This window comes from Peromyscus eremicus, chromosome 4, assembly GCF_949786415.1.
Source record: "Peromyscus eremicus chromosome 4, PerEre_H2_v1, whole genome shotgun sequence".
Taxonomy (NCBI): Eukaryota; Metazoa; Chordata; class Mammalia; order Rodentia; family Cricetidae; genus Peromyscus; species Peromyscus eremicus.
This window is the reverse complement of record NC_081419.1, coordinates 23897744-23925450: the sequence shown is the minus strand read 5'-3', so window position 1 is coordinate 23925450 and position 27707 is coordinate 23897744. Positions and strand designations below refer to the sequence as shown.

The window sequence follows — 27707 nt, the reverse complement described above, 5'->3', positions numbered from 1 at the left end:
CGCTCAAAGCAGGTAGTGCCACTCTCTTTGGCTTTCAGAATGATTTCTCTCTGGCTGAAGCTTCCAGAATATCTTTAAAGATGGATTCGTGAAGCCACAATGTTTTAATATTGAACTTCCAACTCTGCTGTTCTCTTTTCAAAGGGAGAAATAATTAAAGTCTTGGAAAAGACTTCATTGAGAATGTTACAGCATTGAGGAAGACTAGAAATAAATGCCAGAAACCCATGTTTCATGTTTCTTTGTGTTTTATTGAATGGCACAAGCACAGTTTTACATGTAAGAATCTTTTACAGCTTAGCCATGCTCTTGCTTCACTGTTATTGATAGCTTTAGATCATGGGATTCTGTTTCTTGTGACTTCTCTTGGCTTTGTGGTATGATGTGTATACATCCCACTTGATGAAACCACACTGAAGAATTCACTGTGGCTGCTTCACTGTTCTTGGCTGCGAGCCCATATGTTGGCACCTTTATCAAAATAAAGATATTCAAGAGGACAAGCATACTCAGTCCTTCCTCAAGTGAGCATTCTCAGGCAGCACTGTGGATGCTGGTACTTCATGAACTGTCTCTTAAATATCTCTTTCTTATCTCTGAATACTCATCCATGCCACAGCCTATGCCTCTGAGCTCATTATTGCTCTGAACATCTGCTCTTGGATCCATGCTTCACACACAGTATTTACATGCTTTATTTTTCATTTTGTGATCAAATCAATAACTAGAGTTACTTATCACAATGGATTAGTTTTATTCATTCCATTTGAGTTTATTAAAAAGCTGTCAAACATAAGTCTACATTTTTATCAGCAGAACTCTTTCATAAAATGGCATGAGATGTGTTCAGCTAGAACATACTTTTCAAAATACAGCAATGTTTGATATATTCTAGACAGTTATCCCTTTGTTTAATCAATCACAACTGAAAGTAACCATCAAATGGATAAGATAATATGAGTCTAGTTAGGGAATCCTTAGGGCATACTAATCCAAGCATTTAAAAACAGTTCTTTCTAGCTGGAATTAGTGTAACTCACCAATAAAATATCCTTCAAAACATAATAAAAATAAAAATTCTACATAAAATGGCATAGTTGGGGAAAGGGAAGATACACAGTTTGATGAAGACTCAAAATGGAATAGAAATGCAGTTCCTGTGTAAAATAAAGATCAATCCATTTAATTTACAAAATGGTACGTTTGTGGAACCAAAATAGGACTCACACACAAAAAGGAGCTGTCCAACAACAAATCTCTTAAACTGTCCTTTTGATCTTTAGGGAAGTTGCCACTCAACATGTATTTACAAAGCTCACCCATCACCGATGATCATTGTGTTGTACTCTTGAAGATGAAAGGACTCTTTTGATTGAGAACATAGATGCCTTCATATTGTTTGTGCTCTCTCTGTGGAGGCTTAGGCATGTGGGGACATAGCTGACACATTGATCTTGAGAAGGCACACATTCATACCTACCCACAACTTCTCTACATACTCACCTATCTGCACACACATCAACAAATACCTGATGCCAAGGAGCTATGCCTGGGTGCTGTCTTGTACACACTATTTAAGAGTGTGAGACATTTAGAATGCTAAAAGGAACAACACTCAAGGGGTTAATGTAGAACACATATAGGAAAATATTGTCATTTATTTTATTCAAATGTTTGGAACTTAAATACAAAATCATCACTAAGTTTTCACAAAATGAAGCATCTGTCGCTTGGAAGGAAAAAATATTTCAGAAATATGTTTACAGAAATGTAAAAATATTAGGCATCAAGACAGATGTGAACATACTCAGTAGCTTGTCTTGTCTGTCAGTCTTCCTCTGAGCTGAAGATCTTATCATACTCGTTCAGCATGAACTCTGCTATCTGGTTTTGGTAGACCATGTGTATCGCCATGTTCCCCGACTCATTTTCAGCTCGCAGAAGGGTGGGTCCAAATACAATCCCTAAGCTTTGTGTGGACATGAGATTCTGAGAGGCTTTGGCCACTATCCTGCAGAGAAGAAAAAATAAAGAAAAGATGCCATTGGAGTTTAATGTGAAATTGTAGCTAGCTCTAATTCCAGGAAAAAAAAAAACCCACAAAGAACCTCACCACTCTATTTGATCATAAACCCTTTATGAATTACTGAATGAAATCAGAACACCACTTTGTCCAACTTTGAATCCTCATTATAAATGGCTATTGTGGTTGTTTAATAAATATGTTAAACAGCAAAATTCTTATGGAGTTAAAAAGATTCAGCCTCTTAAGTACTTATAATCAATGGAGAATATAGGTGACTTAATCATGGACTATATTAGAATGCAAAAATAATAGGAAATATATGCATAATTAATAATGGAAGACAGACATAAGGACTAGGATATGACTTTAGTGATTAGAATGAGGGAAGTGCTCCTGGCAGGAGCTTAACAGGAATATGTTTTGTAGAGGAGGTGGGCTCTGAGACATTTAGGTATATGTCAAAATTCTGTTTCTCCATTCAGTTGGATGGGTGATTTTCTCACGCTTCAACAGAATGCAGAATCTGGTAGCATTCCTATAGAGAAAGAATCCTTCTGAGATTGGAGAGGTATTTGCTTACATGAGGATTATATAGAAAGCTGGAATACCTTTGGTACACAAAGATGTTGTATTTAAGGGATGCCTTACATGTCACAAAAGGACTTTTCAAAGAAAACCAAACCTTCTTGTCAGATGGACACTTAAATAGTGAATGATTTCATAGCTGATACTTCGAGAGCACAAGATTTCAATGACAGTAAGGAAATAAGGTAGCCTGTGGAAAGCAGGTGTTAAGACATGCTATTACAGACTTCCAGACAGCCTGACCCAAGGGAAGTGTGAACAAGACAGTGATTTTGTTGTCCTCAGTGTGGAACTTTGTTGAGCTGTTTAGACCTTGGCACTGTCCTGTTTGGCCTATGCTGGTCTACACAGTCCAGAATCAGAGGAGGCAAGAGACTCTGTTTACTTTCATTACTTTTCCAGTGGAATCCTTGAAGTTCCATGTTCTGGCTTGTTCCGGAGCACAGTCCAGGTTAATATAATGGAGTGTTGCCAGCAAACTGTACTTGACTTATATTTTGCAAAGCAACTATAATCAACCATTATTTCAAATGATTTTGTTGTGTCATTTAATCCTCATAATAATCTCACAAAACAGATTTTCTTGCTAGCTCTGTTGAGCAGGTGAAATGGCTGAGGCCCTGTGAACCTAGGGACTGATGCCATGCAGAACTAAGGCTGGTATGTGGGCTGTGTGGTCCCAGCTCTTCAGGATATATCACCTCAGAGTGTCTGTTAACACCCTTATGCTTCATAACAGGCTCAACCTTTCACTTCTCTGCACCTTGCACGATTATTGAGTCTGTTATAAGAGGCTCTGAATTTTCATCCTTCACTGTACAATTGTGATTGTCAATTTGGTTCTAGCATATTTATTATGGGCAAAATGACTGCAATTTTGAGTGAAAATCCAAGACATTCTGCCTCACATTTTTCTTTTCTTCCTGCTTTAAGTTGAGAACATGTGTACCTGTGAGTATTGTTGGCATGGCTACATTTCTGGAAGGGAGTCTCATATTTTTAGAGTTTCAGTAAGTTATCAGAGATTTCAAATTTAAAGTTTCCTTCGGGAAAAAAGGCTATGTCACTTTGATGCTTCATTTTTCAAAGACTGTAAAATGATATAAGCTTTCTCTCCCCACATCTGGTGAGTGAAACAGGCCTTAGCTCCCTGCAGCATGGTAGTTTACCTCAGTTTAAGATCTTCAGAACCTCTTCTTGGCAAGTGTACTATGAAAGTCATTAGCAAGATGTATTTTAAGGTAAAAAGGGTTTTTATCTTTTGCTTTTAACTGAATGCCTTTTATGATACCAACTTCAGTGACTCTAAGACATGAAAAATTGCCAAAGATAAAAATGGAAAAAAAAACAAAACAAAACATAGCAAGTTATTGAGTGCTCAGAAGGCAAAAGTTGCTGTAACTTTACCCTTTGACAGCAAATGTCTCAGTTGCTAAGATTCACCTAGCAGAGACCAGCACTCTTTGGTTATAGGCTATGGAGAAGGCAGACAGAAACCTCAGACAGCACTGACTGTGTGATGGTCAATGGCCTGGCAAAGGCATCTGGGTAGTGGAAGATCATTAGGATTTGGAGTTTAGAAAACCTGAAAGAGGAGGGGCATGATGTAAACATGGACTGAGGGATGAAGTTATGTTTTCTAATTTATACTGTTCTAATTTCTGTTGGACAAAAGAATGGACAGGAGATAGTTGGGGGCTCAAACTGAGTGACACCCTCAAAATATAAGGTCAGAAGTCAAGACTTGTCCAGGATTTGGTAACTGCAGGGGATAATCATGGCTGACAGAAAACGATGGGGTAACTCATCCAGTGGCAGGGCAGCCCAGCTCTCATCCCCAAAGCACAGCTAGGTGGGTATAGTCCTATAGAAGAACTAGGCTAGATTGAGGCTAGAAACTTTACTATTCTCCAAGAGTTATAGGTTATTTTTGTGTGTGTTGGCAAAGACCTTGTCTTAGGATCCAGAACAAGGTCAAATCTAGAGGTGGGTACCTTGTTGAGTTTAGACAGAATGGACAGGGGGAGATAATGAAGCATGTCCAGGCCACTCTAAAGATACCTCCATCTCAGTTGCTGGGCCATAGGGACTCTGCTACCAATTCCTTCCAGTGGATAGGTTTCTACCCTAGTGTGCTAATGCTCAGTTTTTGCTTTTATGCACATATAAGTTATTACATCTCATCCCAAACTCATATTCTTCAGGTCCGTTCTCTAGAAATTTCCCATCTGATTTGGATAATGATAATTGATGAGTGCTTTAAAGTGATCTTGTTAATGTAAACACCTCAGAATAACATAACTTTGTAATTTTTTACTATGTCTAGATTAGTGCAGATTACATTTTGATAGTAGCTTAAATTTGTTTCTTAAATTAAGAAAACCAAGTCACTGTCACTTGCTTTGTGTTCTAGAAAAACAAGATGTAGTTAAGAGATAAGACAACATGGGTGTGCATTATATGGAACATGTGCTTATTAGCTTATTTACCATTATAAAATGCATTTCGTTGGTGTGTATGTATTCAATGATATTTTCTGAATACCAGTGAAGCAGTAGTTGATATGTTGAAAAACAAAAAAACCCATAATCTTTAGGTTAGAAATGATATTGAGGGTGAAGACCAATCTGAGGTAGAAATTGCTGATTCATGTTGACAGGCAAATATAGTCTTACACTAAATTTTGAATTAGATTATACCTCATTTTGTAGGTTGTAGAGACAGATACTTCTAGCAAAGAAAGCTCTGAAATTAGGGGTGCCTGACTAATGTGTTAATGCCATTGTAAACTTTGCTATTCAAATAAAAACCTACCGATTCAAATAAAAACCTAGCCTCCTGAATAGTTACATGGCTGATTAATGAGCACATAGAGAGTCAATCATAGTTTCCAAAATATAGCTAGAACATTACGCAGAATTATTTATTGGTCACATTATAATAGCATATCTTCTAGTCTCCTGAGTGAGTAGATGCGAATTACAGCCAAAGGTTTAACTGCTGGTGAAACACCCAGAAGAACACAGTCTAACAAAAGCAATAAAAACTCTGCATCTACTTTATGTAACCTCATATCTCTGGCAGAAAACGAAAATGCAGTAAGCAGTTCCTCCAGCAGTTGCGGGGGGAGAGGCCACAGTTGGAAATACCTTCCAGAAAGCTCTGACCAAAGTGAGTTCTGTGCAACACTGTTTGTGTCATATGCCTCATAAAAATGGTGTCCAAGACAAGCTTTGAAGAAGATTGTGGACTGTTTTCCTTCTTGTAAGTTTCAGTGCACAAAAACTGTTAAGACTCTAAAAAACCTGCAGAGAAAATGGCCCTGCTCATGCTCAGCTTGTGTCCTTATGACTTAAATGGCATGCCTGGCTTTTGTGCCTCAGTGGCACTGAGCTGTACAGTCAGGGAAACCTGACTAAGGGCCTGTCTACAATTCTGAAAATCTACTGAGTTTGACCTGCCTGTGCTTTTCTGTGTCTGCAGTCCCTCTTTTGCCAACCCAGAGGGGAGTGAGCTGTGGCCAGTTTCCCCTTTTAGGTGGACACGTTGTATCATCCTTAAAGTTCATGACAGTGCTCTGAATTCTGAGCTGTAATTTAACCTGTTTCCAGAAAAAAATGATGAAGGACACACACCCTCCATTACAAAACAAAGGCAAAATTGCAGAGAAGGCAAAATATGAGTGAGAAATGAGTAAGATTGACAATGTGGCTGAGAGACTAATGTATTAAGAATTGGTGGATGATTAGGAAGTGACGAAAAACATTTAGCTCTTCTATCAGTATTTGGGAATTCCATTGATAGATGTTTATTTGCTGTTAATTTATTCCCAAGAAACCCTAATAGCAAAGATACCTGATTTTAAGCAGCATGAAGAACTCAAAATTAATCTCTGCAAATGGCTGACTACTAGGCTTCGGCTCTTCTTTGAGAAAGACTGAAGAGACATTGCTTTATCCAACATAGCCTAACAAAGATGTCATTATGACTTTATGACTGTGTTCTGAGATACCAGTTGATACATGGTCATTGTAGGAGCAATGCTTATATGACCAAGTTAAATCCAAGTTTATACAAACTTTAAGTGGGTCAGACTCTTTTTTAAAAAAAACAAGGGCAGGGAAGTGATATCGTATAGCACTATAGACACACAGATTTTGGGATTATTCAAGAAGCAGTCTGCACTACAATGCTGCAAACATTGGACCCCAGTCCAGAACAAAAAAGCAAAAAACCACCAACTGCCCAACCAACCAAACAAAACCCAAAAACTCTCAGAAAAGCCTTACGCTTGATAGGTTTTTCCAAAAATGAGCAGAGTTACAGCTAAGTAAAAGAAATTTCTTGGTTGCAATATAATCACAGCCAAATGACTCAAGGAAATGGGAATTTGGTATAAAACTATAGCTGACATGAAATCAAGAAAAGCAACATGATTAATAGTAGCACATCTTCAAGCAGATGGCTGCTATGTGGGTGCAACCTTTTTAAAATTATAATTTATCTATCTATCTATCTATCTATCTATCTATCTATCTATCTATCTATCTATCTATCTATTTTTCTATCTATCTATCTATCTATCTATCTATCTATCTATCTATCTATCTATCTATCGTGTGTGTGTGTGTGTGTGTGTGTGTGTGTGTGTGTATTTGAGTGAGAGAACAATCTGCAGAAGTTGGTTTTCTGCTTCAGACAAATCTGTCTTGGGGATCAAATTCAGATCATCTGGCCACAAGTGCCTTTAGCAACTGAGCCATCTCACCAGCCTGCAAACTTCCTTTCAAGTTTTTTTTTTTTTTTTCTGTTACCATGGTGATGTACACAGAAAGCCACATAACTGCCCATAGGACAAGTTTTCAGTTCTGGGGGTGTATTGCAATGTTCCTCTTCCTGTCAGAGGAGCTTCTAGAGGGTGTTACTGGATTGGGGAAGAATGTGGTGACAAATTTATTCCATCAAGTCACACACCTGGCTTGCAAAATACATCTCAGCCACTGCGTGTGAAATGTTAGTCGTAATTTTGACCATTTAGTAAAGAGAGACTGTTAGAAATAGAATCAATCTTCAATATGCTCAACTTATGTTTCTTATGTGTTGTGACTATTTTGAGGGGATCCATGCTAACCATATGCTTGCCTTCCTTCAGTTTGCACAAACTATTCTGCTGTCTCCTCTGGCCTTTTATAAGATTGGGGAATTTGCAAAATTCCCACCTTCTCTCTTAAAGTCATGGCATATGTCAGAAGAATGCTCAACTATAATAAAAGCAAGAGCACATTTACAGAGCATTTTGCATTTAGCATCAGTGTGTTTCAGAGTGATCATTCACATCTGATTCAGCATGGTCACATGTCAATCTGGAAATCAATTGGCTTGAACTAATTGTAGTCTTCAATTTTGTATCTAGATACTATATCATTATTAGTTTCCAAAAATCAGCTCGTGACTAGCATCCCAAATGGGAATTATTGCTATATTCTGACATTTTTGCTTTTAAATAATCTTTAAGACCATGCATATATAATTTTTCAAAACACATTATAGGAAAAAAACCAATATGGCAATTGCCTATTGATAGGTAACCCAGCCTGCTTTTTTAAAATTTATTGAGCTACTTTGCATTAATTTCAATACAGAAGATTGAAACACTTTCAATTATTCACTTGTCTCATATTTTTATTGATCAGACATTATAGAGATAGTCTAAAGCACCTTTAAAATAATATTCAAATTGTCTAACAGGATTTAGGGAACGAAATTAAAAAATGAATAGCCGTGGGCTTCAATTAATGACTTATTTCTAGTTATGTATTTTGTAAGTTATCAACAATGGCAAATAAAATGGGCTGTTGGAGCCACAGCCCCACCATTCTAAATACCAGAAGGGAACACTATCGATACTGTTGTTGAATGCCTTCACTGTGCTAATCACAGTGCCGCAGGTATGCCAGTGTTTTGGAAACATATTTGAAAATAAGCTTTAACTTTTCCTTTAATTATAAAGGAACGAGTTTGGTTAGAGAAAATGTGTAAATTCTATGAGTGTTATTTTTTGTATATATGACTATGTATATGGAAGCACGCAGGTCTGTGAGTGAATACAGTTACATGTGTGCTACAGCATGCATGATCCTCATCTTTCACCTTATGTGAGAAAGGGAATATGGCTGTTTGCCTTTTGTAATTTGAAGCTAGCTGGCCTTGAGTATCTGGGTATCCTGTCTCTGTCTTCCATCTTGCCATGGGAACATTGGGATTCTAGACATGCACACCGTTACCCTTGGCTTTATGAGGGTACTGGGAATTTGGACTCAGGTCCTCATATCTGTGCAGCAAATACTTTACCCATTGATCTGCGTCACTAGTACATGAGTATAACTTAAAAGGTACATTACCTATTAACCTACGATGTACCAGATGCTACTCTGAATGCTGAAATAGTTGTAGCAAGTAAAAGAGACAGAATCCTTGCCCTGTAGGAGCTCACACAGCCAGCCCTCCCTATCCATAGCTTTTGTGTCTGGAGATCTAACCAACCTCAGATGGGAAACATTTGAGAAAAAATTTATTTGTGTTGAAAGAATATAGGGTTTTTTCCTTTACATCTACATTAAACAATGTGGTGTAACAACTATTTCCATAGCATACAAATTATATTTGGTATTACAAATAAGACCTCAGCATCCACAGAGTCTGGTATCTGCAGGGTATGCCAAAACTAATCTTCTAAGGAGATTGAAGGGTGACAGGAATCTTGGCGTGGGGGGGGGGGGACAAATAGCCAAGCACACACTACTCAATAGATAATGTGATTTCAATCATGAAATGTTTTACAAGGAAACTAAGAAAGAAAGGGGTAGATCTCCTATTGACCCCGAGCACTTTAAAAATCCCAGTGACCTAGAATCTATCCTGAGATTCATGCTTACACTGTATAGACAGGATCTGGCTGCTGCCATTTTTAAATAGTACTCATGATTTCAAGTAGCAGAGAGTAGTGGAACATGCTACACATGACCAGACAGGGTGCTCCCAAAACCCTGTCCCCTTGGAATGGAGGTATAAGTCCTGTTCTGCTTAAGTGCACAAATCAGGGAGGGAAGATTTCAGGAAAGGTACAGTAGGTACGGTGGTCCAGGATGAAGCCACGCTGCAGTTGTAGGAGTAGAGAAAAGCACAGTGTGGCTATGGGTGGGGAGCCAGAGTGTGGAGGTGGGAGGTACTCCTCAGGGACTTAGAGATCCACAGTAAAGGTTAGGGATTTAATTCTAAGGATGATGGGGCATCCTTTCTTGAGTTTTGAAGAAAATGGCATTGCCAGTATTTAGAGAATATAAATGAATATATCATAATTGCTATATGCATTTGAATAAATACTCTTTCTACAGTTCTGAATTCAGCATTTCTCATGCCTAACATGAACAATTGCTATGTCTTAGCTGTGTAATGTATATTGTTTTGCTATTACCTTATATGGGAAAATGGATATGCTCTAAGGATTTAGTACATGTAAAATTAGTAAACAACAATAAAAATTTACCACATACTCTGTCATCAATTTTTGTAGTATTTCTGTAGGTAGTGGTTTTCATTCTGAGCAGGTTAATCCACCCATCCCCTACCAGCCTGCCACTGGAGGCACTTGACACTATGTGCAGAAAGCATCTTGGTTGGGTGAGGTGGGGAACTATTCTTTGCCTCTAGCCTTCAGTGGGCAGAGGCAAAAGGCACTGTTAACCCCTACAGACACAGAACAGCCTCCTATCACATCATCTGCCTTAGATCACAGTGCTAGAGGTGGTGGGAAACCTTGCTCTCAGTGGGAGAGTGCTAGTGGACCTCACCTTACTGCTCATGAGAGCAACTTGGAAAGGTGTATGAAGCATGAAACACAGAGATCTTCTCCCAGAAATCTGATGCAAGAAGTTTGGGGAGACACTTGAAAAACAAGGGACCTTCACAAGTTCTCAGGTGGTACAAGTCCAAGTCATGAGAACAAGCCCGATCCTCAAGCCAACATGGTAGCATGTGGGAGGGCCTTGTTATCATCATTATTATCTGGTATATTCTTTAAAATGTAATCACTGTAGATGAAAAATGGCCATCTATTTTCTATTCTTTAAACTTTAGATCCTTTAGTATAAGCACTGGAAAAGAAATCAAGAAGTGCAAATAAATAGAGTTGTATATTTTCTCTTTGTGAATATTTCTTGACATCTTTTCTATTGAGAGCACATAATTTTATGTTTGTTTATTTATTTGGTCCATTTTATTTATTTGTATAAAAACTACTGCATAATCCTTAAAAAGGTGCTAATAAAAAGCACCTAGGGTAACAAGCAAAGTCTCACCACTTCCTAATGAAATACTTTCATTGTGGCTGTAATTAACCAGTGGGTGTGGCTTCAAGATAGTTTTCTACTCACCCATTGATCTATCTACCATTGTATATGACAATATATATTCATATGATACCTGTATAATATGTAATATGCAGCACATATATACAAATTTTCTTTTGAAAAAGAATGAAATAGTAACACACAAACTGTTCTAGTATTTGCTTCCCCCTTTACTGTATATCATGGCTATATTTCCAACTTGCCACTAATAAAAATACTGCATTCTTTTAAAAAAAGTCATTTCATTTCATAGCACGGAAATTCTTTAAGTTATTTAAGCCTTCCTCAGTTGGTGGCTATCAGGTTGTTCCTTTATTTTCTGCCCCAGACAATGCTGCAATGAAGTGTTTTCTGTGCAGATTTCTGAGATCTTATATATTTTGATGATAAAATTTTCATCATTTTTATCAAACATACTGTTCCTGATTTTTTATTTCTTAATTTTATTTACTTTTATGTTTATGTAGTCACATATGGTAGTATTCCTTCTTAAATTTATATCGTTGTTATTATTATAAAATTCAGCCATATTGAAGAGCTCAGCTACAGATCACCAGTTTTCTCCTAGTTAAAAAAAAATGATGTCACATTTTCAGCATGTTCCCTAGTTTATCTTAATCTAATTTACTTTGGAAATGTGATCACAATATAAATTTATCCTTTTCCCAATGCCAGCTAATTGTTGAATAATCTACTCATCACCAAATGATTTGTGACATGATTTTTTTTTGTAGTTTGTTGAGCTCACAGCCACACATACCTGCATATCTAGCTCTGCTATGATCTCTCTGTGTAGTTTGAACCAGTACTTGCCTATTTAAATCCCTGTAACATTATTAGGCATGTTCCTCCTCTCGTCTTTCTTTTCTTCATAACTGACAGAAGGCTTTCAGATGAACTTCAGATGTAGGAAGTAAGCTAAAGGAAGATGGACTACTTTGACCAAAGCCACCAAGGACAAAGCAATAGAGCTGACAGGAAAGCTCAGATCTCTTCTGCTCTGGGATGCAGATGCCCGCTTTGCACACAACTAAGATCTAGGGCTTTTAAGTTTGAAAACATGGCTCTTCCTAACAGTGAGGCCTGAGAAAGACTTGAGGAAGAGTTGCGGTCAGTTGAAGTGAGTTGCAGCCAGCAAGATGTCCTGGGAGACATATTTTGATTTTTCAGAATCTTTTAATTCACATTCAAGGGCATAAGAGGAGAAGGGTAAGAAGATGGAAGAAAAACAAAACTAAGATGAAGGATTTTCTCTCTTGTGTCACAGCTTTCTCACCACAAATGGAAATGCACTATTGGTGTAATGACAGAGAATTTCAGCTCTGCTTCAATTTGGGTGTCTTCCCTCAAACTTTAGGATGGTTTTAGTCGTCTATATGTGAGTCTCTCAAGAGTAAGAGAAGTTTGCTCTGCTGCTACCTAAGGACCGATAATTCCAAGATCCCACTTTGCAGTTAGCAGAAACATCTAGAAAATGTATCATACATTTGGAGTACTTGCAGGAAGCAAACATTCATAAGAGTGCTATTATTCTCTACCTGAGTTTTCCAAATGAACCTGTTGTAATGCTAGTGTGTGCTAGTCACATCTTATATGGACTATCAAATGCTGTACATGGATCAGCATTAATTAAGCCCACAGAATAATGCACCTAATTAAAAGACATTAGTGGAAAACATAGGTCTTAAATATTTACCCTGTGATGTTTGAAAAGCCTAGGAGGAATGTTACCAGTGTGTAGTTAGAATTCGTTAATCTCTTATTTTTTCCTTATTATATAAGTGAAGGGAGTGTCAATTCCCGCTAAGGGCATCCTCGCAAGGTCTTTGGCAGTCTGTATTTGGCAGACATATCTTCTTGTTTCAAATGTCCTTGGGGCAGCTGATTATCTGTAGCAATTTGAGTATTACCATTCCCTTGTCCATATTTTATTTTATTTTCTCAGTGAAAATAAGTCTTTTAATTCTTTCTACAGTGACTGGCCTTCACAGGTGCCCGTGAGGTATTGGGTTATCAGGGTGGCACTAAAATAATGTGCTCCTACAAGAAAGGACTTAGGACTGATGCTGAACATATTGGGCTTGAAACACAGAGCACTTAGAGAAGCCATGATGCTGGGCAAGCAAACAGCCACAGTATGGAAGGAGGAGGGAACAATTTTCTTCTGTGTGAAGAATTAGTGCTGTGGAAATAGAAAGGGCTGTTTCAGAACAGTTATAGATTCTTATCACCATGGAGAATGCAGACAAGTCAAAATAAGAAAATAAAAATCATTCAAAATTCTAACCACTTAGAATTTTACCTCTGTTAACATCTGGTATAGACTTCTCTTATAAATACTGGAGCGGTACTGGGAGCATCCATCAAGATTATTCAATAATTTATTGCCTAAAAGGCCCCCATTCCCCATCAAGAGAAATATTTAGCAGGACATTTGTGAGTCCTGAACTAGATGGCAGAATCAGTGACCTTTGAAGAACGGTTTGTACTGCTGGATTAATGTCTAAAGAACAGACATTCTGGGAAAGTTGAAGCATCATTTAAAATGAGGAGGGATAATATATACTATGATTTCTACCCTGCATGCCTGTGTTTCTTGCCATTTTCTGGGATTCAGGAGAATCCATGGCCTCATAGGAGGGTGGTACATTAGAAAAGCAGAGAAAATACTTTAGATTTTGGGCCAATCATGGTAGTTGAATAGCAAAGGACAGTGCCTATGAATAGCCTAATTGTTGTGTAGAAATATGAGCCAGGCTACCATGCCAGGATGCTACAGATAGACCTGAGCAGGGAAGGGAGAGCTGAGACATCAATGAGGTCTCAGGATAGTAACTGCCCTGATGCCTTCTTAGACTTCTTTTCTGGGTATGAAGGCGGCTAGATGGTTCAAAGAATCTGAGGTAAGGCACAGTGACATTCTTTTCCTTCAGATATCCAGTGGTTTAGCATGATTTTAGAGTTCCCATGCCTATTATTTCAATCATAGCTAAGTTAAAATTACTGTGTAGTATATTTAGGTAAATATGGCCCAAGATAGTGTCACACTCTACTGCATTACATGGAATCGGGAATTGGAAGTTGGGGATGATAGCTGAAAACCAGAGCAAAGTAACACCAGCCCGCTGAAGTTGCGAAAGCCAGACACTTCCTTTCCTGTTAATCTGCCTTGTTATCTTTTCTGAAAGAATGTAAATATCTTTTTTTGTTTGTTTGTTTTTGTTTTAGTTTTTGTTTTTCGAGACAGGGTTTCTCTGTGTAGCTTTGCGCCTTTCCTGGAACTCACTTGGTAGCCCAGGCTGGCCTCGAACTCACAGAGATCCACCTGGCTCTGCCTCCCGAGTGCTGGGATTGAAGGCGTGCGCCACCACCACCCGGCAAGAATGTAAATATCTTAAACACCAGGATTAACCTATTTAGCCTAGTGTACTTCCATAGACCAAGAGCTGTGTGTGGGTCACAGTGTAGGTACTCAATAAGCATTCATTGAAAAAACAGATGTCCTCCCTTGACATAGCCATAGCCATCCAGAATAAAAACAAATCCAGAAAAATCTGGAAGGTAGTCACAATTCATTTAGAAGAATGGGATCTGGATTAAAAATTAGATTCAATTATGGCACAATCATTATATTCTTAAAAACCAAGTTTCCAACCTACTCTGAGGAAATAATAGGAAAGAAGTAGAAACAGAAATCGCTATTTTTAATAAAGACTTAAGTATTCATCTTTTACGTTATATGTGAGTGCCTGCACGTATGTATGTGTACCTCATGCATGCCAGGACAGAACAGGGTCCTGGATTCCTTGAACAAGAGTTACAGGCAGTTGTGAGGAACCATGTGGGTGCTTGGAACTGGACCTCTACAAGAGCAGCAAGCGATTTTAACCACTGAGCAATCCTTCTAGCCTCAAGAGCTAGTATGTTTTGCGACCTTGTGAAGAGGCTGGGATTACACAGAGTGGGACTTTATAGGTTGCAAGTTAGTTCAGTTTCTTTCTCTGTTTAGTCCTGCTGCCCTATCTTTCCTTCCTTGGTGGATGGACGACAATTAATCCTTACGTGTCATGCACTCTTTTACATACTCCTTCCAGGGAACGTAGCCTGTGATTACTAGTTTCAGGAGTAGTTTAAGAAGACTAACAATACCATTCAGATTGGGGCTTGCTCATCTGCTGTTTGTTGGGTGTCAATGAGTCAGGCAGTGGTGGCAGGTCCAGCACAGATGTGTCCTTGGGGAAGATAACGGCCCAATTGCTAAAACTCTTACAACTGGTGAGTTGGGGTATTGTATCTATGGAGAATAGCTTGTGTAGTACATGAACATTTACAAACAACAGTTGGAGATTCCTGGTGGTAACTACTAACTATCAGTGAAAGTCCATAAGACAATGTTCCTAAGTAAAGGGGCCTCTACTCCGAAATGAGGGTTGACTGGAAAGTGTCTACTACATATATAGGCTCACTAACAGCAATGGAGTTGAAAAGACACTGATGTAATAGGGATAGAGTGATGGGGCTTAATTACAAGAAGTCAGGTAGCTGTAATCTTAACAACATGCAACAAGGCCTGAGGGGCAGGCAAGGGGACCTGATTTACAGAGAGTCATGAAGATGAGTAATAGGACATGGCATTCTCAGAGCAAGATAAATAGGAAGCTAATAAAGATGCCCTTCTCTGTGTTAGAGCAATACACTGAATCACTGGATTTTAGCTGCTTCTTGGCCCCTGGGCTTCTTTAGTCCAGGGACCAGAAGCTGAGGCTAAGAGTTATCATCTAGGCAGATGTTATTGACTTAGATCTAGTAAAGAGGTAGAGTTGTTGCAGTCAAGACAGGGATAATACGTGTGGTACTTACATGGAACTTCTAAGGTATCTGTTGTTTAGGTATAGTTCTGACTGTTAATTGCTATGGGATGTCTTTCTGTATGCTGTAAATATGTGTTGCTCTGATTGGTTGATAAATAAAGCTGTATTGGCCTATGGCAAGGTGGCTTATAGGCAGGCAGGAAATTCAGGCAGATAGACAGGAAGAAGAAAGGAAAGGCCAGCCACCCAAGGAGCAACATGTAATGGGACACAGGTAAAGCCAAGGAACATGTGGTGATACATAGATTAATAGTTATGGGTTAATTTAAGATATAAGAGCTAGCTAGCAAGAGGCCTGCCATAGAGTCTACAGTTTGTAAATAATATAAGCCTCTGTGTGTTTACTTGGGTCTGACCAGCTGTGGGACCTGGAAGGACACAGGAAAACTTCTGACTTTTTGAGGGAGGGAGAGATTTGTCTAGACTGAGGGTAAGACCAGAGAAATATTCCAACTACAGTTAATATCTGAGGTACAAATCCTAGTCTAGTGAACAGGATTTTGGACCTGTCATGAATGAAGGAGTAGGTCACCACACTGGGTCAATCACTGTGTTTGAAGGAGGCCATAGATGAGGGAGAAAGGGAACCTAGGGTGCATAGTGGAGGGGTGAGATGGTGAGTTGAGCTCAGGCTTGGCTTCAGCTTCTGAGTCTGGGATTCAGCCTTCTAAATCTTTCATTTCAAAGGTTTCCTCAGAAAGAGAGGCCCCCTGTCATCCTGGGGGAAATGTTTATCAAATATACATGAAGAATGGACTGGCATAGAGCAGTAGGTGAACTGTGGATGGCCTGTGATGTGACACCTTCTCTGTCCACACCTACTTTCAGAAGTAGGTTTGTCTCCAGGTAGTGGTTCTCACCCTTCCTAATGCTGTGACCCTTTAATACAGGTCCTCATATTGTGGGTAACCCCCAACCATAAAAGTATTTCATTGCTACTTCATAACTATAATTTTCTACTGTTATGAATTGTAATGTAAATATCTGGTATGTGACCCCTGTGAAAAGATTGTTCAACCCCCAAAGAGGTCACAACCTGCAGGTTGAGAACCAGTGATCTTCAAGGAAGGCTCGGCTAATCTGTGGACAGATTCAGCTATCAGCCCTGCAGGGTTCTTCCCAGCTGAGGAGAGGCAATTCAGTCCAAAAGATTCTTGGAAGTGCCTTTGACTAGTAAATGAAGGCAGTAAGTATATAAAGGCCAAGCTGTTTTGGATAAGGCAGGGACTGTGGTGGCTCATGGGCTCCAGAGCCTCTGTAGGTTGTCTAGGTTTTGTTGAGCCCATGTCACAATTTGAGATTTCTTTCTTCTCTACACTGTTCTGTCCTCTTTCCGCTGGTAGTAATAGATAGCTATCACCATGTTAAATCCCTCTTGTGATGGTCACCATGAGCTCTAGGGAATTAGAAATTCCAATAGAAAGGAAACTTGTGAAAGAAAAGACTTGAACATTCATTAACTATCTACTTCCACACTGAATTCATGTTTTATGATCAGCAAAAATGGCACAAAATCATGTTATAGCTATCAAAGTATTTATATTTTCCACACTTGTTCTGGTCACTATAGAGAACATATTCTCTATCCAGCTTGGTTGTTAGCATCATCTCTAGACAATTCAAAAGTGTGTCAGTGTCTGGGGCTCATCCACAGCAATTCTGTTACCATGGTCTATAGTAGGCTGATGTGTTTCAGAAGGTCTTAGTATGACTGCCTTGTGCCCAGTGGTCGGGGATGGGGATAATCATTGCTGTGGAAAAGCAGTAATATAGTCGGGATGCAGAATCCACATTGCTCGTTCTCCAAGTGCTTGGCATGTGAGAGAAACATTTTAGCAGTTCTCAGAGCCTCAGACTCCACTTCAAAAGTGAAGGTAATGGCAAACATGACAGCAGGAAAACTTTCCAGGTTAAGATTTAAACCTTTGTGAAAAACCTTTGTGAAACTGATAGAAATGTTGCTGTCATCATACAGGCTTGTATGTGCTTCTGGAGAAGAAAAGGGAGAATGGGTCTCACTAGGAGAGCTTTGACACAGGAAAAGGATTTAGATGCAAGCTTTGGAATGTCTAGAAATCCTCCCAGAAAAGCTCGTGTACAGCCACTTGGCTCATGGGCTCTTTGGTTAAATGAACTGCCCAAAAGTCACACAGCTAGTGAAGAAAAAAGCTGAACTGTCACCATTCTTCTTGTGTTAAGTACTGTTATCCATGCTGTTTTCACTTGTGCTCAGAGTTCTTACCTTAGTCTTGTCTTTTAGTCATAAAATATAACAATAGGGATAAAATGGATTTTGAATTTTAAAACATGTTGTAATTATAATGTTGCTATAGTTATTAAATGTTAAAATAATGACTCCCATCCCATTAGGGCTAAATCATTTGATTTGTGCTCTTTTAGTAAAGGTGAAACTCTGTAGGTAACATAAGCTACGTTTAAGATGGCATGAACCAAGCGTAAATTAAACAATGTGACATGAACGCTGAAGTAATGTAAGCAAGCTCCAAGCGAAACATGTGAGTGAATTCAGACAGCACAACGCACTGTTACCTACTGTTCCCTGTCTTGAACATGCTGACTTAATGTAGTGTCATGATGGTGGAGAATAGAGTGGAGGGATAGAAGGATAAATGAAGCCATGGAGAGCATCTTCGAGGGATCATAACTGGGCCATTCATATTTCTCTTATGGCCTGGAAACAATTTCATACTTATTGGAAGATATGACCTTTAAGCATTCCTTGCTTGCCAAAAGACAAATATTCTAGAAGCCGAGTGTTCACGGGAAGAGTCATCCATCCTGTCTGCTCTTTGATTGGAGGCTACTGCAGGGAGAGCGTACATGGCACTTGAGTAAATGTGCTGCTGACTTCCCATTTCTAGACTTTAGGGTAAGCTCTCTTGACAGCTCCCTGATTTCTTTAACACAGCAAATCTTTAATCAGCCTAGATATGTTAAAATGTGATTTTTACAGTGAATTGACCTGAGTGGAGCACTTGAGTTGAAATGTGTATTTTTTTTTCCCCTCAAAAGCTGACTTGTAGAGAAGAAAAAAAAAATCAGATATTCAATGATATACTTTGCCTTAGTGACAAGATGTTTTGGAGGAAATCATCCAAGCTTGAAATAAAATCTTTATTGAAAGTAATTCTACATTCATGCCAGTCAGATACATTGTCGGATTAGAGCAGATATCCCAGGGGAAAACTACGGTATAGGCACCAGGCAGGCTTGATTATTTGGACCTCCTGTCACTTCTGAACTTTCTGACAATGGCTGAAGCATTCACAAGTACTACAACTCTGTTTTCATCTTTATTTTGAGAGAAAGTTAATACACTTTACCTTAACTATGCCAAATGTACTGGAAAATAACCCGGTAATAAGATATACCCCACCCACCGAATACTATCTGTGTGGAGAGAGCATTTAGCTGTGCGTTTTAAGGAAACAAACAGAGCAGGCAATGACTGAAAGACATGATTATTTTTCTGCTTGAGCTTTAAGATTTCCTTAGCAAAGTCTCCTATACGCTGCTTTACAAACACCATGTGCAGAGAATCAGGGGACACAAACGGCTTTCACTGGAAGTTGCCTCCAAATGGGAGAACAGCCTTTATTTTTCCTATTAAAATAAGTCGGATATAAATATTATTTGGTGTCCAAAAAAGGCACAGGTGTGCCAGGTAACATTTATTTCTACTTAGAAACTTGTAACAGCTTATACGTCTCTTTTGAAAAGGTTACAGAATTGCACATTTTTATTGGACATAATTGACACTAAAGACAGAAAATATGAGTAACTTTAAAATTAGAATTATGTTCTGATTCGTTTTGAAGCTAACACATTGTTGTGGTTGGAGAAGGCAGGAAAAGACACACCTCCAATGGGTGAATGAATAATCACATCCATTTGACAATCACAACTTAATTTAATAGCTTTCCTTGCTGGTATATACCTTATAAAACTAGTTTCTCTCATGTCACCAGCGAACAAAAACAAGAAGTGAATTTGGCTTCAAATCAACTTAAATTTAAGAATAGGAAAGATAGGTTAACATTGTGTGGGTGGAAAGTCACAACATAGCCCACCACACCGAAAAATCTCGCCTCCAAACAAATACATGCTCTAAGAATACAGTTCCCACCTGAGAAAGGCATTGATTACATAAGTTAAAATTTGTGTTTGAAAACTTGTTTTTCAGTTAACAAAGATCATAAATATCCTCCCCCAAGTGAGTAGATAAACATAAATACAGCATATTAATGCAATAGAATACGATTCAATGGCAAAAAGAAATGAATTCTGAAAGCACATAAACTTTTGGGGAGTTTGTAATGCCTGTTGTCAAGGGAAAGAGACAATGCTTCCAGTACTGGACTGTTTGCTTTCTCTTACTAAGATAAACACCAGGACTACAAAGCAGTCTGAGGAGAAAAGGGTTTATTTGTCTTACATGACCCAGGTCACATTCCATCACTAGGGGAAGGTACGGCAAGAACTCAAGGCAGGAACTGTAGCAGAGAACATGGAGGAGTCCTCGTTCACCATAGCTGGCTGAACCTGCTTTCTTAACCACCCCAGGAGCACCTACCTGCCCAGAGGTGACCTGGGCCCTCCCACATCAGTGACTAATCCAGAAAATGCCCAACCATGCCAGTCTGATAAACTATTTTCTCATTTGAGATTTCCTCTTCTCATATGGCTCTAGTTGTGTTAATCTGATAAAAAGCCAACCAGAACACTGACGTTCTGTACAACCCAAAATTATAGAGGAAGAAAAAAGATCAGTCATTAACTGGAATTTTAGTAAAAGGAGGGAAGAACAGGTGGGAAACTGGTAAAACTATTCTGTATTACACTACAGTGGTGCTTATAAGCCATTATACATTTGCTGAAATCTATAGAAGGCATAAAACTAAGAGTGAATTCTAGTGTGAACTATGAACTTTAGTTAACAATGTTTTGATATGGGCTCATCAGCTATAATAGGATTCCCATGACAGGAGAAACTACGTCACTGTGTGGCCCAAGAGGCATGGGAGTATATGGGGATGCCCTGTAGCAAAGGCTCAATTTCTTTCCCAAACTACGTATAGTCAGAAAAATAAAATGTATTATTTTAAAAAAAGAAAAGAAAAAGGTGGTTTTGAAACCAGATCGCTTCCATCTGGGGTCAGAGGTTGCTTGCTTGCTCACCTAACTTTACTTTACGCCACATACTCTCTACGCCATTTTACTGTACATCTCTGCTGCTTCTGTGATCCCATCTATGCTCTGCTCCATACCCTAAACCGTATTTAAGCATACCTCTACTAGGAAGCGTTTAGACATCGTATTCCGAACATTTCGTTATTTGCTTTCTTGGCATTTAAACATTGAGATTGTATTACATTGCTGTTGACATGTTTTATTTTTAACTCTATTTCATGTACATATGTTTTAATCTCTCTCAGTGAGCTTGTTTATGTGCTGTATTATCTTCCTTTTCACTCCTAGATTCGGGTGCAGTAAAACGTTGGGACATTCCCTACCTTGCTGTTGTTATAGCACTTGCTTTGTGTGGGGAGGTTCAGCTTTTGGTTCAGCTGTGTGCTGCTTCTGCTCTAGCAGCCAGGAACTGGAATGAACCAAAGATTTTTCTATGTGTAGGAAAACGAAGCCAGCCCCAGACACTCCTTTTATGTTTCCTCTTAAGTCTAGAGGAGAAAAGGCAGGTTCCGTGAGATGAGCTCGTGGGTTCTTGTCATGTCATGGCTTTTTACCTGTCTCTTTCTGTCTTCATCACTCTTCTGAAAAATGAGTCCCCGTGGATAACTAGAGAACAGATTTTGGGTGTGCAACAATGTAATGTAACATTTAGGAAGTGTTTTTGAGGGAAAGGGGAACTTGGTACATGTAAAATATCATCTTTGGAGGCTTCCTTCTCAAAATTGTTGTGAGTTAGTGTAAAATTTCTGTAGGTTAAAGTGTCAAGAATAGAATACAGGTTTGTTTCCAGAAGCCGGGGCTCCTTATCGAAAGTGTTCAAATGGTATAAAAGAGAGCTGCCTAGGTTCAATCGGTGAGTGGTTATAAATCAAATGAGGATGTGCAGGAGAGAGTACTAAATGATCCATTTCATACCTATGCAGGTAAGTGGGGACTCCTGAGAGCAGCTAGCCCAGAACTAGAGAAACACAGGAATGCACTGAGGCCTAGCCTCGTCAGTGCGTTCTGCTGAAGTGGGAGGTCTGCCCCACAGGAGCACAGAAAGCTTAGTTTTGTTCTCCTGTCTCCGTGTTTCATCCCCCTGAGTGACCACGGGCATTCATTTAGCCTTCCTTACCTCATTTCCACTGTAAGTCAGTCGGGCTGGAAGAGTTCTTACTTATTTCTTTGTGCTAGAAATTTGATTTTCAACACATCTAAGCACTGGTTGTTTTTTTTTTAATTCTGACTTGAGGTAATTTGTAAGGTAGCCTGACAAACTTAGAAAGACACGGAAGGCATAATCACCAATTGCAAAGTAGATTAAACCTGGAATGTGAGGTGTTGTAATAGCGTCTTGCATATATGTAGACAATGTAAATGTTTGTTTATGCATAAGTCACTATATGGAGTAAGATATATATTTATTAAAATGAAGAATGAAATAGAAAGGCAGATACTGTGGATTTAAAGAGAGTAACAGCCAGGAATCTCCTGTTGTCTTGGAAACAGTTTGTTTTTTAGAGTGCTTTGGAATGAGTGGTGACTTTGAATGAACTGACCTTGCTCTAGCAGGGGCTGACCTACAGGTGTGCGTCATGTGCCTCAGGGTGACTGCTTGTTCTCTGGGTAAGGACTCTGTAGTTGAAGCCACGGAGTGGAAGGGGCGCATCATCAACCCATAATGTCTACATGGCCTTAGAAACGGAAAGTGGTGGCCTATGTGCTAGGGCCATGCCATTCATTGCGAAAGCAATTTCAAAAGGAAACCCAATACATCTGCAGAAGCAATGAGTGATCGTGTATCTCCCAGATGGTCAGGAATCCGGGATCTTGAAAGGCTGGCAGGGTGGTTGGGTGTTGAATCATGTTAACCTAAAGTTACCATTAACCTTCTCGGAAGAAGAAAAATTGTCAGTAGAAAGAGGCATCAAAGTAGACAAATATTTAGGCATTCCTAAAAATATATTTAAGGAATATTAGAAGCAATTTATGTACATAAATATTTGAAACAGAATTTTAGAATATTTACATAAATGATATATCCCATGGATCCTTTCAGATTAGCACCTGCTTCCTTTTTATAAAGCAGCTCTGCAATCTTCGAAATGTGTATTTTTAAAGCCCAGTTCCCAGTAGATGTACACTCTCTCCTAACAATTTGTTCACTTTTTATTAACCAAGCCTCTTTCTGGCTATACATGCATAGGGAAGAGCATACTATTGAAAGCACAAATGGTCTTTCAGTAGTTAAAATGATGTTCTGGGGCTGGGGAGATAGCTTAGTGGATAAAGTATTTGCCCTGCAAGCATGAGCATCAGAGCTTGCCTCTCCAGAACCACCCAAAGCTGATGTAGTACCCTGTATCTGTAAGCCCAATGAGCCTAGATAAGATGGGAGTTCGAGACAGGAGGATCACCAGACAGTCTTAGTCTGGCATATGCAGTGATGAGTATCAGATTCTGCCTCAAAACAAGACAGAAAGCAAGGACTGATATCTAAGTTCCTCCTCTAACTTCTACATGTGTGCTAGTGCACACACACACAGAGGAGCATACATGTACACTGCAGCACATTTCACACACACATACATGCACACGCACATACACACGATCTGCTAATATCAGCTGCTAAGTGATGATTTCACTACAATATGATTACAGAGAGGGGGAGATGTGTAAATCTGGTGAGTAAAAGAGGGTCAATGGAATCTCTATTTTGTGCTTACACTTTTGTATCTTCTGTGGGGCCTCACTCCAATGCCTGACATGGGAGGATTACTAATATCACAACACGCCTGATTTATAGCAGCTCAATTAGGTTAAACAGCTTGATTCATTTCAGTTGGATAAGAAAAATTCTTGTTGAATATGAATCCTTGCTATGCAGTGAACACAAACTCATGCTCATTATTACTTATGGAACTTTTCTTTATGGATGAGTGTTTCTCAGCCAAGGAGCGGTAGTCACCCAGCTGATGACCATAAGGAAAGGCAAACACTGTCAGTAGAATAACATCCTCAGCCAAGTGTTTATGTTGGATACATATACAATACAGAACTGTTCCTAACTAATGAGACAGAGTGGCCTCCCCAACTCTCTCCCTTTGTATTATTTCTTGCCACCCATGTGTTGAGCAAGATTTTCTCAGGACCCAAGCCCCATCCTACTGGCAAGTTCTGCTTCATTGCAAGCTGGATTTACTCTTTCTGTCCCAGTGAACGTCGTACATCAAGTGGCTGTGAGCTAGCTCTGAGTAGAGTTGTGACACAGCAGTGAATTCCAGGGCTGATTAATTCACGCAGAGACGATTTTAAACAATAAAACAATCAGGAGGAGTCAGTATTTTAACACATTATTCCTAACTTTTGCTTTTATCCCCAAATTTGCTTTTACCCCCCAAATCTTTTGGTTCATGTACTTTCAAAAAGCATTTTTTTTTTCTTTCTTAAACTCTCTCCCACTACAGGCAAGGCAACACCTAACCTTTTCTACTGAGAACTTAACTTTCTCCTCTATGCTCCAACTTGGGATGGTTTAGCTTTTCTTTAACCTGCAGTCTGGAATTCTCTTCCCTAGGGGCTGAAAGAAGGCCTATGAGCATTTTAAATCTTTCCTTGATGCATTCAAAACCACTCTAAAATATCTGTCTAGACACTGGGACAGGGGATCAGCTCACCTGGGTCTAGAACCCAAATTCTTCTACTGTTACCTGTGCTCAAAGCCTACGTGCAGTCTCCTTTAGCTATCCTTTTCCTGTTTTTGTCCTTTAGTTTCCAACCAGATACCCCTTGTCTCTGTACCCAGAGTTCTGAGGCAGCCTGTCCCTTTCCTTTTCCCAGTCTCAGCTCACTTAACCCCTGCCTGGGTCAGAGCTCCAGGCCCCTTGCTTTGCCGGCAGGAGAGGAAAGACATCTGCCAGTGAGAAAAGTCTGTTAAGGAGAACATGAGCACAGTTGTGGTTATGACTTTGCCGTCTCAGAACTCCGTCTGTCAGGGACCGGCATGGGCTTCCCACACTTGCTACATGGACAGATGTTTTCAATTATCCTCACTGACAAGCCCCCAGGCCAGGCTCCTTTCTGATTGGCCGTCCCTGGACTCTGAGGGGAATAAAGGAAACTGAGGCTAGGAGACCGAACACCTCAGTCATCACTTTAATCAGGGTTTCTTCTCTGCAGCAACTGGTTGAGTGGGACAGTTCTCCCAGAACTGGAACCTCTTTGTAAACACAGACTCAATTTCCTTTGAAACCTTCCTTTCATTCTGGTTTTTAGTTTTCTGCCAATAGTTCCTCTGTCGTTAGAAGAGAGCAAGACATTTGTCATTTCTTAACCAAGTCTTTCCTTTTGTTGTTCTTCCAGAATTTTGAGCACATACCAGACTACAGTGGGAGTTTTAACTTAGAGAAATTGAACTTGAAATTACTGGACTTCTAGACTTGTCTGTACACAATCATCTGCAAAAACGACCTACGTATGATCTGGAAGGAGTATATTGGTCAATGTTTCAACTCACTGTAAGAGGACAAGTTCCCCCCTGAAGTCAACAGCCACTTCCCAGATAAGATTTGTGTGACTAGCTTTGCCAGGGCTACATGAGACACTGTTCTTGCACTGCTAACTCTGTTTGTTGTCTATTTTCACAGTAGAGAGACACAAGGACAGTAACGATTGTATTTGCCCTAATTCTCTGGTGTATTATTGACTTTGATGTGGCTGTGACCAAAGGACATGACGGAACAAGTTAATGAAAGAGGGGTTAATTCACGATTTTAGAGGGTTCAGCCCATGGTCATTTGGCTCCATGCACTCTGGGAGAACATCACAGTGGTGTGAGCCTAGGGATGAAGGAGTAAACAGGAGGTGGGGAGAGGGAGGGAAACACACCAAGGAAGAGATGACATATAAAATTCAGGAACATCTCCCCACAATGAAGTTGGGCCCCAGCTCCCAAAGCTTCCGCCTTTACTTCTTAAGATTGTGAAGAAAATCAAGCATTCAACACAGGGAACATTTCATATTCAAGCCATTGCATCCTGATTGCCTTCCTTTTGCTATTTCCTAAGTATCCAATGACCAACTGATCCTTCTGGTACTCTTTTTTTTTTGTTTGTTTGTTTGTTTTTATTTTTCGAGACAGGGTTTCTCTGTGTAGCTTTGTGCCTTTCCTGGATCTCACTCTGTAGACCAGGCTGGCCTTGAACTCACAAAGATTCGCCTGCCTCTGCCTCCCAAGTGCTGGGATTAAAGGCGTGCGCCACCACCGCCCGGCTCCCTTTTTGGTACTCTTACAATGCAGTGACAACATCAGTAATAGGGAGGAACTGAGATGTGGCTTTTGACAGCTCCCCCAGATAGATTTTCCCACCTCAAGTTCTTATTCAATGGGCTTAGTTATATTTCATACCATTCAGCTTCAATATTCTTCTTTTCCTACCTCTATGGAACATTCTAAGTTCATTTTTACTTTCCATTTTTTTAATGTCAGATATCTAGTTAGAAGGAAATGTGTTCAAGATGCTTCAGTGTTTCTACACATTAGCTTATGTTCTTTGATTTTTGAAATTTGGTTTGTGTGTGGTCCTTCTTGCTCATGTATCCAAACTGCCTTGTTTCAGCTGCCATTTTGAAAACAATAGTGGTAGACATGCATGGCTCTGTATTTAATATAGACTAAAATCCATGGCATTAGTTACTAAATATCTGAATCTCCATTTTATTTCTTAAAAAAATGTTTCCTCAACTTTCAATCTAAATTCTGTATTTTAAGTCTAGTGATAAAATATTATAGGATGTTAATTCATCCTTTTCAAAACAGGTATATGAGGATTAAAACATATGGTTCCTTCTTTACTCAGAAAAAAATAATTCCAACCTTTTTGGGGGATCACATATAGCTCTCAAACAGCTGAAGCTAAAACATCAAAGTTGGCATAACCTCAGTTATTGTTGAATGGGGAAGATCAAGCCAAATTTTTGAAGAAAATGGTTGAACATTTTAAAAATAAAAGACCTCAAAATGCTCTTTCTGAGCATGCCCAGTAAAAGACTGAAATATTTTCTTTAGGTCAGTTTTATTTTATTTGCTTGGCAAATTCTTCAATAAAAGCTATCTAATAGTCCTTACTGATGATGTCTACTAATGTCCCAGCCACAGGCCAACTGTTTATTTCAGGCCTGTGGAGGTTTTCCCCGTGTTTGTCCACGGGCCAGTCCTGGTCAAGGCTAGTGAGTTGCTTTGGTCCTTCTATATTTTTTTCGTCATTTGGTTTAGTGATCTGATGTGGGACAAATGTGGGGGAGGGGATAACTGACAAGATGTTGAAACATATCACAGTAACATGGTAGGTTGATTGTAGTTGCTAAATTCTTGCCTGTTTTTTTCTTTTTTTAAGTGAAATTATTTACAACTTTAGTATTCAGAAAAAAATGAGAAGTATTCTTTTATTATTGGATAAGCAACAAGCAGTTAAAGTCAGTGTTCAAATGCAAAAATACTCGAAAGCAGAGCAGACTCTGCACTTATTATTTTTTGAGACGGTTTCATTTACAGCACTCAATAGCTCTGTGGTACTGACAGTCTGGGGCCACATTTATTCTGTAATAAGATGTAAAGTGCCTGAT

The 27707-nt window shown here is 39.3% G+C and overlaps 1 protein-coding gene across 1 annotated transcript in view; it reads right to left on the bottom strand.

The window, feature by feature from the left end:
- Positions 1-839: 839 nt before the first annotated feature.
- Positions 840-27707, bottom strand: part of Arhgap15 (Rho GTPase activating protein 15) — a 229172-nt gene continuing 202304 nt past the window's right edge. The window contains exon 6 of the mRNA XM_059259133.1: positions 840-2011. Coding sequence (XP_059115116.1) covers positions 1828-2011 — 184 coding nt within the window. The 3' untranslated portion in view covers positions 840-1827. The remainder of the gene's footprint in view (positions 2012-27707) is intronic.